This window comes from Salvelinus fontinalis, chromosome 31 (genome assembly GCF_029448725.1).
Source record: "Salvelinus fontinalis isolate EN_2023a chromosome 31, ASM2944872v1, whole genome shotgun sequence".
NCBI classification, from domain to species: Eukaryota; Metazoa; Chordata; class Actinopteri; order Salmoniformes; family Salmonidae; genus Salvelinus; species Salvelinus fontinalis.
Window position 1 is genome coordinate 20,809,080 of NC_074695.1, and position 13,145 is coordinate 20,822,224.

At 42.8% G+C, this 13,145-nt stretch overlaps 1 protein-coding gene across 1 annotated transcript in view; it reads right to left on the bottom strand.

Moving 5' to 3' along the window:
- Positions 1-28: 28 nt before the first annotated feature.
- Positions 29-13,145, bottom strand: part of LOC129829788 (arf-GAP with coiled-coil, ANK repeat and PH domain-containing protein 3-like) — a 102,151-nt gene continuing 89,034 nt past the window's right edge. Inside the window, exons 14-24 of the mRNA XM_055891710.1 lie at positions 13,005-13,116; positions 12,569-12,777; positions 11,116-11,280; positions 10,728-10,945; positions 8,278-8,379; positions 8,044-8,136; positions 7,608-7,837; positions 7,280-7,389; positions 7,050-7,160; positions 6,786-6,847; positions 29-1,841 (exon numbers count right to left, since the gene is read on the bottom strand). Coding sequence (XP_055747685.1) covers positions 1,735-1,841; positions 6,786-6,847; positions 7,050-7,160; positions 7,280-7,389; positions 7,608-7,837; positions 8,044-8,136; positions 8,278-8,379; positions 10,728-10,945; positions 11,116-11,280; positions 12,569-12,777; positions 13,005-13,116 — 1,519 coding nt within the window. The 3' untranslated portion in view covers positions 29-1,734. The remainder of the gene's footprint in view (positions 1,842-6,785; positions 6,848-7,049; positions 7,161-7,279; positions 7,390-7,607; positions 7,838-8,043; positions 8,137-8,277; positions 8,380-10,727; positions 10,946-11,115; positions 11,281-12,568; positions 12,778-13,004; positions 13,117-13,145) is intronic.

Consider the following 13,145-nt stretch of genomic DNA (forward strand, 5'->3'; position numbering starts at 1 on the left):
AATAATAATAATAATATTCAAGACAAAATGACATTCCTTTGAGATATATTAGCATTTTGCCTCTACAGCGTTTATATACAATATCTGCATTGAAATGCATAGTGATATGAATATAAAGACATTCTACATTACATTTTAACAAAATATTAAGACTATACCAGCATAGTCGAAATCAAATATCACCTTCCACATAGTTCCAGGATAAAAACAAAACTTATTTGAAAAATAATACTGACATTACAACACATTTCAAAGAACTGGTGGTATCCAAAGGAAACAACCCTATCCATTCATCCTAAGTGAGCTGAAAGTGTCATAGCTGTCGCTTTCCTCATCCTCAGATGAGGTGAGGAGAGAAGGATCTTCTGACCAAAATGCGGAGTCTGGGAAATATGCCATCTTTATTTTATAACGAACACCGATGACAACGAAAACAAACACTTTCAAAACTTACAAAATAACAAACGACGTAGAACGGAACCTGAACATAAACTCACATAACAAACGTAAACTCACGGACAGGAACGTTACATCGAAACACACGAACAGCCAAACAGTCCCGTAAGTGAAACACATCGACAACGACGAAGACATCACAGGAGACAACCACCCACAAACAAACAGTGTGAATGCCCTACCTAAATATGACTCTTAATTAGAGACAAACGCAAACCACCTGCCTCTAATCAAGAGCCATACCAGGCAAACCAAAACCAACATAGAAACAGATAACATAGAATGCCCACCCAACCTCACGTCCTGACCAACTAACACACAAAAACTAACATAAATAGGTCAGGAACGTGACAGAAAGCCTATATGCTATAGTGTAGAGACATTGCTGCTTAATTCAAGTTCGAAAGAAATAAATGGACCAAGGGAATGCATTACACACAAAAAAACTAAACATTTTGTAATGTAAATAATATGCTGTTATTCCTTCTATAGTGAGTCTGGTTCATTGAACAAAATAATCAAGCTGTTCTGAGCACACAAAGAAGAAGAATTATCATAATTCTCAACAACTCCTGATATCTATCTAGAACACAGGATAAGAAATTGTTTAGTGCTTGGATTTATCTAAAGTTAACATTTAACAACAACGCTTAAAAATAATGTCTTACAGCTAATAGGAGAGGACAAGTCCAGCAAATCCTCATAAAGCAAGTACAGGCTACATTACAAAAAGTTACTAAAACAAATGACTGATTTGATGACAGAATATGCATCACACATTTGTAACATACAGCATTCTCCAACAAAATATGCTTCCCAATTGCTGAAAGCATCAATATCTTTTGTCAAAGAAGTAATACATGTCATGAACAGCATCTAAGAATTCACAGATGTTTTTAACAGTGGCAATCATTCTTGATATCGTCGCCCATACCTGTAGGCCTATGTTTTTGAGGCAACATTTCTAAGCATCTCCCATATACTGTAGGTGCATGTTGACAGAAGTGGTTTCACCATTAAGATGAGTGGAGTAATTTAGTGTTAGTCAGTATTGGTATTATTAGTAGAGATAGTACCTGTAGTACGGCAATTTGAAAGAATGCAATAGTGGTTCTCATTTGTGAAGAACATTTACGAGTTGGGGATCTGAGAGGATTCCTAAAGTCAGGTTCTGAATATGAGGTGGGTAGACACACTATTCAAATCTGTAGTGATGTAAGGAAAGTGACTATTGCACTCTTCAAGTACGACCTCCCAGACATCTCATCCATCCGTGGGCTACCTGAAGGAGTGTCTGAAATGTACACTCCTCCGCTTCAGCTTCTCTGGGTTGTGGGAGGCCATGTGAGAAAACTCTCGGAAGATGTCGAGGTAAGTAGTGTCTCCTGAAAAGGGATAGGAATGTAACAGCATTATCAACAAGAATTTCATTTGAATTGATCTGGTAAATAACAGTAGGCCTGCCATAAAATAATGTGGAATTTGTGTGAAGAAACATGAAATCGATTGTTCAAAACCTGAAAAAAAGATTTAAAAAATGACAGACACTCGATTCTAGATAACACATCAGCAGAGGAACAAAACCACAGTCTAGTCACCATGACTCTAGGCTTCACCCAATTTATTACCAAATTCTCAAGCTTTACTTTTCTGGTGACCATGGCGACCGCCAGTCAAACTCCTTTCTACCCCGAGAAATTCTCAGCTAGACTAATTTAAAAAAGGAGGGAAGAAGAACATTCCAGTCTATGGCTGTGTGTATCTATGATTATTTGGTATTTTATGATCAATGGGCAAATGAGCAGCACACCAACTACAGGGGCCAATTCACAGGCCTTTCAAATAAACGGTTGAGAACCGATTTATCAAACAAATTGAAAACATTTCATAAAGCGCTGAAACAAGTGTAAAAAAAATATATATATATGGGGCAAACTGATCATATACATTTTTTTTGAATCCATACTGAGTTGAATGTAGAAGGACAGGTTTTCTCATCTCTGAAAATGTGTGGTATGTTGTTATATCTTAACCCTAGACGTAAGTGGTTGACTCATAAGTGCATTGCCAGTTCAGGTTAATGCAGTTAGTTGTAGTGACAGGGGGAGTGTTAAGTTGGAGTGACAGAGAGAGTGTTATAACAGTGCTATAGAAAGAACAGAAGAAATGAAGCAATAAGCAGCGGGAGAAGTTAGGTGTTGAATGAGTCACATCTTCCATTTATTTACAGTATTTTCTCATTTTAGAAGACATTAGGAAAAGAAAATTAACATAAAGGTAGCAGTAGTGTAAGTTAAAGATACTCCGAGACGTGTTCTCTAACAATATACAAACAACATGTACAGAGGTAATTAGTAAAAGAAAAAAAAAAGAAAAAAATGAAGACGACAGGAAAGTTTAATTAGCATGTTTCAAGCAAGCAGTTTTAAGTGGTAATAATTGTTTAGCCTATTTACAGCATAGCAGTCACCTAGTCAACCTGTGGGTCTAGTCAATCCACTGACTCCGATACACTGTACTGTACAACATGTAAACCTTTAGTGGCTTGACGCAAATCATTGGAATTTTTTGGTCAAAACATTGTTCCCCAGATCTTTCATTGAGTCTAATATAATCTACTACTACTATTTTTGTCATGTATTGCACAGTAGAAGCCAAAACTAGAATTTAATTGATAGTTTAACAGACATATTCGAAAGTTAAAATTTTTTTTACTGCTTACTTATTTTCTGCTCATAAATTACTTGAAGAACGTAATGTGGTCTTTGGCTTGAAGTAAACTCGGGCAACCCAAACGCAATGTAAAAACATCAGTTGTTACTAGCCTACAGCAAGGACAACTAATGTCATTTCCTGATCAAGATGATTTCAGCTCTGAAACATGATGTAAACATGTGCTTAGGTCAGTAAGCAACTGCACAGTATCAAGGTAAACATGGAGGACTGGTCATCCTCTGACTGTGTACACACAGCAGGTGAAGTGTGTACACAGGCTGTGCTTACATAACGGGTTATTCTTTTGGTATTCAGGGGAGCTAGAAAGTTTTACCAAGCTTTCTCTCCTGTTCTAAATGGCCTGTCAAAGTCAAACTATGCCTGTATGTTATGGGGTAGTCTATCCAATATATCTGGTTCAGTTTGACAATAGACTACAGATCTAACCTTTACAATGTCTTACTATGTACAGTTCTCATGATTTGGCAGCACATTACACAGTTATTATTACACAATATATCAAATATTAACATACACGGATGAATGAAGTAAACAAAACCAACAGGGCTTTGAAAGACCTGGGCAACAGCAACCCATGCACTATTCAAGCAAGAAACCCAGAACACATCTAATATTGTATAGCCATGATACATCAAACATAAGTCAATGTTTGGCAAACATATACAAATACATGTCAGTTTTAATATTATATTAAAAAGGTCCGTCTCATTGCAGTTTGTAAAGTTTCTATTATAAGATTGTGAGTTGTGGTTGTCTTTTCCAAAAAGAGACATGAAGAAATGACAGTAAAGGTTAAGTGACCTAAGCTCAGGAAAATAAAATCTAACTAAATATATCCAGTTTAAAAAAATACCATCTGCATCGTATTGTTCAACATAATACAAGAAATACAGAGTATCTGTATTTAAATTATCATTGCACTATTGCTCTAGGCAGTTCATAAATTATGGTAAAAACCTACACTAGTAAATTAAAATGCCAAAAATAAATTCAAATCATTATGGGTAGGAAACGTGCACAATGTTGCTTTAAAATCCATGTAACAGCTTTACTTTAAAGTGTCTCCAAGACAAGTACACATTTATGACATATAATCCATATATCATCTAGTCTCAATCACAGTTATTATTTAGCTTCATTGTTACCCGTTCAAATCACCCCTTTTTAAAACAACATGCGTGTACTAAAGAACCACCTCATGCCACAACACAGCTGGAGCAGAATTAATACGTTTGTAATAACTGACTAGATACAAAGACAACGACTTTCAGGCCTTAAAATGAATGTGTTGAATGTCTGTTTTCATGGTCTACCCTTGACAAGACTACCATATGCTGATCTGGTATTCTTACATAAGCAGGTCGGTTGATGATAGTTACAGTGCATTCTGAAAATATTGAGACCCCTTGTCTTTTTCCACATTTTGTTACTTTACAGCCTTATTCTAAAATGGATTAAATCAATTATTTCCTTCATCAATCTACACAAACTACCTCAATGACAAAGCAAAAATAGTTTTTTAGAAATGTTAGCAAATTTATTAAAAATAAAAAAAACGATACCTTATTTACATACGTTTTCAGACCCTTTGCTATGAGAATCGAAATTGTGCTCAGGTGCATCCTGTTTCCATTGACCATCCTTGAGATGTTTCTACAACTTCATTGGAGTCCACCTGTGGTAAATTCAATTGATTGGACATGATTTGGAAAGGCACACACCTGTCTATATAAATGTCCCACAATTGACATTGCATGTTGAGCAAAAATCAAGCCATGAGGTGGACGGAATTGTCTGTAGAGCTCTGAGGCAGGATTGTGTTGAGGCACAGATCTGGGGAAGGGTAGAAAAAAAATTCTGCAGCTTTGAAGGTCCCCAAGAACACAGTGGCCTCCATCATTCTTAAAAGGAAGAAGGTTGGAACCACCAAGACTCTTCCTAGAGCTGGCCGCCCAGCCAAACTGAGCAATCGGGGGAGAAGGGCCTTGGTCAGGGAGGTGATCAAAAACCTGATGGTCACTCTGACACAGTTCCTCTGTGGAGCTCTGAGAACCTTCCAGAAGGACAACCATCTCTGCAGCACTCCACCAATCAGGCCTTTATGGTAGAGTGGCCAGACGGAAGCCATTCCGCAGCGAAAGGCACATGACAGCCCGCTTGGAGTTTGCCAAAAGGCACCTAAAGACTCAAACCATGAGATACAAGATTCTCTGGTCTGATGAAACCAAGACTGAACTCTTTGTCCTGAATGTCAAGTGTCACATCTGGAGGAAACCTGGCACCATCCCTACGGTAAAGCATGGTGGTGGCAGCATCATGCTGTGGGGATGTTTTTCAGCGGCAGGGACTGGGAGACTAGTTAGCATCAAGGGAAAGATTGAACAGAGCAAAGTACAGAGAGATCCTTGATGAAAACATTGATGCTCCAGAGCGCTCAGGACTTCAGACTGGGGTGAAGGTTCACCTTCAAACAGGACAACGACCCTAAACAAGACAACAACCCTAAGCAGCTAAGACAGCACAGGAGTGGCTTCGGGACAAGTCTCTGAATGTCCTTGAGTGGCCCAGTCAGAGCCCAGACTTGAACCCGATCAAACATGTCTAGAGGGACTTGAAAATAGCTGTAAAGCGACGCTCCCCATCCAACCTGACAGAGCTTAAGAGGATCTGCAGAGAAGAATGGGAAAAACTCACCAAATACAGGTGTACCAAGCTTGTAGCGTCATACCCAATAAGACTGAAGGCTGTAATCGCTGCCAAAGGTGCTTCAACAAAGTACTGAGTAAAAGTTCTGAATATTTATGTAAATGTGATATTTCCATTCATTTCTTTATACATTTGCAAAGAATTCAAATAACCTGTTTTTGCTTTGTCATTATGGGGTATTGTGTGTAGACTGATGAGGGGGGGAAAATACTTTAATACTTTCCGAATGCACTGTAATGTGCAACATATTGGCCAGATCTGGTCTTTGGTTAGGAGCACACCACCCTATCTTGAAGACCACAAGCAAACACCTCTCCAAATAAATAAAGAGCAGCTGAATTAACTTGGTTTGACATGGGTATAAGTAGGATACAGATGGTATAGTAAAGATGATTTAAATGAACTTCTGAAGTCGTATTAAAAACTTGGTCCCTAACCATTTGTGACAAATGATCTAACTCTGAGCAAATTTAGCCATGAAGTCAACTGTACAGTTTGACATTATGACAGAGTTAATAATACTGACATCCTATACGTTGATGAGCCTGAGGGAATTGTAGTTGGTATATTCTGGTGCCACCTCGTTTGAACAACGTTAGTTATCCAGAGTACTGGCTAGAACACCGACAGCAGCCTGTGGGGAACCTGACAAAGAAAGGTGTGTTTTAGACAACGTTCCTTCCTGTACAAGATTCCACACAGGGCTGCCACAGTCCTGGTATACTATTGGCTTCCCATCCAACCATCATCTGAAGGGAAAGCTTGATTCATTGGACCAGGACTAGGTATTGTGATTGACTTCTAGCACTCAGCTATGTGGAGACAGATAAACTCTTGTATGCATTTCTTATATTGCTGTTCTGTGGGGCTGCTGGTGGGGTATTGACCTGGTTGGCCGAACGGTCCCTCTGACTCCCGCATCTCCTCATTCATCCTGGCCAGTCTCAACCTTTGGGAAGAAAGGGAAGGGGGAGAGAAGGGAAGGAGGGATCGGACACAAACTGTTAGATGGATTCACTCAAACTTCCCAGAGGTGAGGAGCTACAGTAGATTACCATGCTAACCTCTGGTCATAATATGTATTTTAAAGGATCGTGTGTAGTTGAAGCTGAGTAAGTTGAGGGACAGGGTGTTGTGTCCCACAAACTCACAAGGTGACGATGTCTGCGTTGGCTGCCTGCACAGCGATACTCAGAGGGTCCTGTCCACCCTCGTCCCCGTCGTTCTGCGTGGCTCCTCTCTTCAGGAACAAACACACCTGCCTGTAGAGGGCAGCATGGAGACAGATCACCATTGTCCATGGAAATGTTCACTTGTGGCTCAAAACAAGACATTGACAATAGTAAGGAAGAGGGAAGCGTTATGCCTTGGCACTACTCACCCTGTGTGTCCCAGATATGTGGCGTGGTGTAGTGGCCCCCTCCCCCTTGCGTCTCTTTGGTTGACGTCAGCTGCATTCTGGAGCAGGAACTCGCAGGCTATCAAGGAGCCCTGGAATGGAACACAAAGGTTCTGAGGCTCTCTCCATGTTGCCAAATAAAGCACAATACAATGTGAGAAAATATTGTGATCATGCATAGACATACTGTATGGATAGATGTATACATTGATGTTTCAACATAATGCATCCATGTAATTTATTGTGAATGACTGGAACTGCCTTTGCCAGTGTGCCAAGAACACACCTGCCTTTCATTACAATGACTCACCCCAAACACAGCCTGTATGAGTGGGCTCTTGCCATCATCCTCATCGTTGACGGAGTTGATGTCAGCCCCATGGGCCAGCGCCTCAGCCATGACGGGCAGGTTGCGTGCCTGGGAGGCCTTGTAGAGCAGCGCCCCAGGGTGGAGCTCACGCCCATCCTCTGGGTCCGACTGGGTCTCGGGCTCTGGCTCCATCTCAGCCTCTCCGCTAGAGTCCTCCGACACCTCACACTCTGCAGAGAGAGAAGCAGCAGAGTTACAACTAGGATTCAATAATCAATACAACTTAATTTATGCCCTCAAGGGCAAATAAGGATGACTGAGATCAATTATCAGGTTTTCTAAAAATTGCATTTTAATACTAAATATGATGGCTGAACCTATGTTGTACATTTAATTTTCCATCCCATCCTTTACAGGTATGTATTTTTCTTCTTACCCTCCTCTGTGACACTGTCCACCACTGAGCCGAAAACCAGGATATCTGTGCTGCCGTCTGTACTGCCGCCCAGGCCACTGTCACTGCTCAGACCTGCAGGGCCAAAAGGAGCCAAGCCAGGGACACGTTAGTCACTTGCTTCTAGCTATTTCACTTTGCACACCACATAAAGGATTCAAGTATCTCTGTGGTTTAGAGTGTAGTGTCTGTATATTAGATGGGTAGGTAACTTACTACGAGGTCCAGATCCTGTGTCGAAGTAAGAGAACAGATTGTCCAACTCGTCTGGACAAAACAGTGACTCTCGTCGGAACTTTCTCTCTAGAGCTGAAGCGGCTGTAAAGCACAATGAGGGAATGTTTAAATGTACTGGGTTGTCATTGTCAACTTTTTGTTTAGCACTATTAGGAATATGGATACAAAGAGAAAATGAGGAAGGTATCCTTCCTCTAGTGCCAGGAGAGCTATTAGGGTATGAAGGGGTTAAACCAGGCCTCATAACTTTTAAAGGGTTAATAAATTGTGTTATGATAAACTGTAAGGTCTCTTAGGAGACCTCTGTGTGTGTGTTAACACCTGTTTTTAGTGTTGTGCCCTTCCGACACTATCAGAAGGCAGAAACCGCCTACGCTCATACTCCTCCTATCTGGGCCCCACCTGGCTATCTGAGGTTCTGAGAATATGATTGGTTGTCTGAGAACACAAGGCTGCCGCAGGCCGGATGAAAACAGCCACCTGTCAGAAGATGCTTAGACTCGTTTACCTTGTTATGACCCTATACTTGTGATGAAAGGTCAAGTTTCGGCCAAACCCACTTCTGAGATTTGAATTGCTGACAAGATGGTTGCTGCTGTCAGGGGGAGTTTAGATTTATTAAAATGTTGTTGCCAGGGAAACTTACACAAGGAGGACTGGGGAGGCTATATGAGTTACATGTCTTAGACATTTTGCAGAACTATCATATACTGTACTCTGTACCAACTTCTGCCTACAATTGTATTACTAAAGGAGAATTGTAATACTTAAACAAAAAGTCTGTGTTTCCTTTCTACTACCAATATATCTACACTGCTCAAAAAAATAGAGGGAACACTTAAACAACACAATGTAACTCCAAGTCAATCACATTTCTGTGAAATCAAACTGTCCACTTAGGAAGCAACACTGATTGACAATACATTTCACATGCTGTTGTGCAAATGGAATAGACAAAAGGTGGAAATTATAGGCAATTAGCAAGACACCCCCAAAAAAGGAATGGCTCTGCAGGTGGTGACCACACACCACTTCTCAGTTCCTATGCTTCCTGGCTGATGTTTTGGTCACTTTTGAATGCTGGCGGTGCTCTCACTCTAGTGGTAGCATGAGACGGAGTCTACAACCCACACAAGTGGCTCAGGTAGTGCAGCTCATCCAGGATGGCACATCAATGCGAGCTGTGGCAAAAAGGTTTGCTGTGTCTGTCAGCGTAGTGTCCAGAGCATGGAGGCGCTACCAGGAGACAGGCCAGTACATCAGGAGACGTGGAGGAGGCCGTAGGAGGGCAACAACCCAGCAGCAGGACCGCTACCTCCGCCTTTGTGCAAGGAGGTGCACTGCCAGAGCCCTGCAAAATGACCTCCAGCAGAACACAAATGTGCATGTGTCAGCATATGGTCTCACAAGGGGTCTGATGATCTCATCTCGGTACCTAATGGCAGTCAGGCTACCTCTGGCGAGCACATGGATGTCTGTGCGGCCCCACAAAGAAATGCCACCCCACACCATGACTGACCCACCGCCAAACCGGTCATGCTGGAGGATGTTGCAGGCAGCAGAACAATCTCCACGGCGTCTCCAGACTCTGTCACATGTGCTCAGTGTGAACCTGCTTTCATCTGTGAAGAGCACAGGGCGCCAGTGGCGAATTTGCCAATCTTGGTGTTCTCTGGCAAATGCCAAACGTCCTGCACGGTGTTGGGCTGTAAGCACAACCCCCACCTGTGGATGTCGGGCCCTCATACCACCCTCATGGAGTCTGTTTCTGACCGTTTGAGCAGACACATGCACATTTGTGGCCTGCTGGAGGTCATTTTGCAGGGCTCTGGCAGTGCACCTCCTCGCACAAAGGGTGGAGGTAGCGGTCCTGCTGCTGGGTTGTTGCCCTCCTACGGCCTCCTCCACGTCTCCTGATGTACTGGCCTGTCTCCTGGTAGCGCCTCCATGCTCTGGACACTACGCTGACAGACACAGCAAACCTTTTTGCCACAGCTCGCATTGATGTGCCATCCTGGATGAGCTGCACTACCGGAGCCACTTGTGTGGGTTGTAGACTCCGTCTCATGCTACCACTAGAGTGAGAGCACCGCCAGCATTCAAAAGTGACCAAAACATCAGCCAGGAAGCATAGGAACTGAGAAGTGGTGTGTGGTCACCACCTGCAGAACCATTCCTTTTTTGGGGGTGTCTTGCTAATTGCCTATAATTTCCACCTTTTGTCTATTCCATTTGCACAACAGCATGTGAAATGTATTGTCAATCAGTGTTGCTTCCTAAGTGGACAGTTTGATTTCACAGAAGTGTGATTGACTTGGAGTTACATTGTGTTGTTTAAGTGTTCCCTTTATTTTTTTGAGCAGCGTATATATATGTTTGATAATTATATAAGACCTGATCATCTGTTGAAGAAAATGACCAACAGGTACCTGAGAAGAGGGTGGCAGGGGAGGCGCTGCCCGGCTCCTGACGGTATTTCCGTCGGGTCTTAGGCACTGTGGTGGCGCTGTTGTGTCTCTGCCACTTCTTCACACTCCACCGGCGCTCCGTCTTCCGCCCGCCGTTCACAAGCACCTCTGTGGCCCCCAATTTCTTCAGGAACTTCTTCTCCACATACTTTGATTTGATCCACGCCTCCTTCTCCTGCCTAGAAGGGATCATAGGAAATACACATTCAGTGTTACATACTGTACCAGTAAGGACATTCCCAGTCTAATGAAAATGACTAGATCCCAGTCTCCTTTAGTGGGTAATCGGGATATTCACAGGTGAAACCAGGTAGAGGCATTTAAATGCTGTGTGTGTAGCAGTCCTTACCTGGAACTTGAGGGCCCTGGTTTCTTCAGGCCCTGTGCCTCACATGCTCCCTCATAGATGTGGTTGATGACACTGTTTCCCAGCTCGCACATCAGCTTTAGTAACTCAGGTTCCCATGAGTCCAACATTAGAGAACGCACCTTGGAGCAGTGAACCCCCAAACTCCTGTAACAGAGACACATGAGAAGTGATATTTGGAAAGTCCTCAAGCATTGGCATTTGAATCACGTATGTATTCAAGTTCCATGGCTGGAATTATTACTGGGTAGAATGCATTTTAAGTTAGTGTTGTTGACAACACTAGGCCCATATTGTTTCCTTGCTTTGCTTGTAATAACATTAAGGCAGACGTAACAGGCAAAATTGCCTGTTCGTAACAGGCTCCCCTAATAAGCAACACTGGAAGCTCCATGACAGTTCTGTTTCAAGTTGTCTTATACTGTGACATGGGATGAATAGCTGCAAAATGGGTTTCAAATCACTCAGGCGTTATCCCCAGGGAAACAGAGTAGCTGCCCTCAATGTCATGCAAATCACCACTCCACCAACAAAACCCTCTGGTATCCAGGCAACTTCAGTGCGGCGTGCCAAAAAAAAAAAGACTGTGCGAGACAGTCTCTGTGTAGTCCTCCTGCTAATGGGAAGCCTCATGTGATCTCATCTCACCACTAGAAGAAGACATGCTATCTGACAGAAACAGATCATGAATATTTAACAGATGGTCCAGAGGAGGCGGTGATTACATACTGATAGCATTGATCTTTGCTGCATCTCTGCAGTAAACAGTCAACACCACCAACTGCTGAAATGAGGAAAACTTTCCCATTGAGCCTAATGCTAGTGTGTTGCAGCTACAATGTATGCAGGGCTGGAGTGAACCCTAGAGCTATGGTATTAAGGACATTAGAAATAGGAATCTTTATCTTGCTTCGGCCTGATTGCTAATCGGGTGTGGTTCAACAATTACGTACTTTCACGATTAAAGGGATGCCATTCTAGTTTATAAACATAAGTGTCTCAGTTATGCGGTGCTCATCATCTAACTCCCATCCTGTTTACTCACGCAATGAGCTCTCCCAATCAAACACAGCCTGATCCTATAAGCGGTGTTAAGCTAAGACACCCTTTAGGCCATTGGCACTCTCATATTCTGAGATCCAAGAGACCGGCACATGTTCTAGAACACAGAGTAACAATGACCCCTCAGTCACCCTGTGGTAGTGCAACTATCTGCTACTACATCCTCCACTGGTTTACAACCACAAGTGCTTTAGGATAGTCCATGGTCCATAATACAGTAGCCTATGTCTAGCCAGTGAAGTATGCCTTTATGTACTCTCTTAAAGACAAGCTAAGCATGAGACTTTGGGTATGGCTCATGAGACTAGGCTTTACAGATAGACAGTATCTGTGGATGCCAAAGCAGGATGCCCTCCATAGAGGCAGACCTTACCTGTGGATGCCGGAGCATTCAATGCAGAGCAGGATGCCCAGGTTGATGGAGGCCCAGTGCGGGTCGGCCTGGCCACAGTCACAGCAATACTCATTGCCCGGGAGACACTGTATACGATGGAGGATGGTCTCCCCCCTGACACTGCGTTCCCGAGGCTCGCTGGCCGAGTCAATACTGCTGACGGAAGGTGAGGCTGTCCTATCCAGACACTATTGGTGGGAAGACAGACATGGTAAACTAAGAGAGGCAAGCATCATTCTCTGAGGCATGACAGTCTTGATTTATCTCACAGGTGATAACTGTATCCCTTCATGCAAACGTATAAGCTTATAAATGACATCTGTCATGATGTAAAAGATGTCTAGATTAAAGAAAAGGTAAGAGAATATTAGCATTTGTTTGACAGTTAGGTCTGAAGCTAGATGGACCAACTGACCTCGATGTAGTGGTAGTCTGGGCTCTCCCTGTATGCTGAGGCAATGCTGGCCTGCACTGCTTGGATCCAGGCTAGCCGAAGCTTCTCTGACTCCGCCTGCAGCATACAGCTCCTGTAGAATGGAAAGACAACCCCATATTA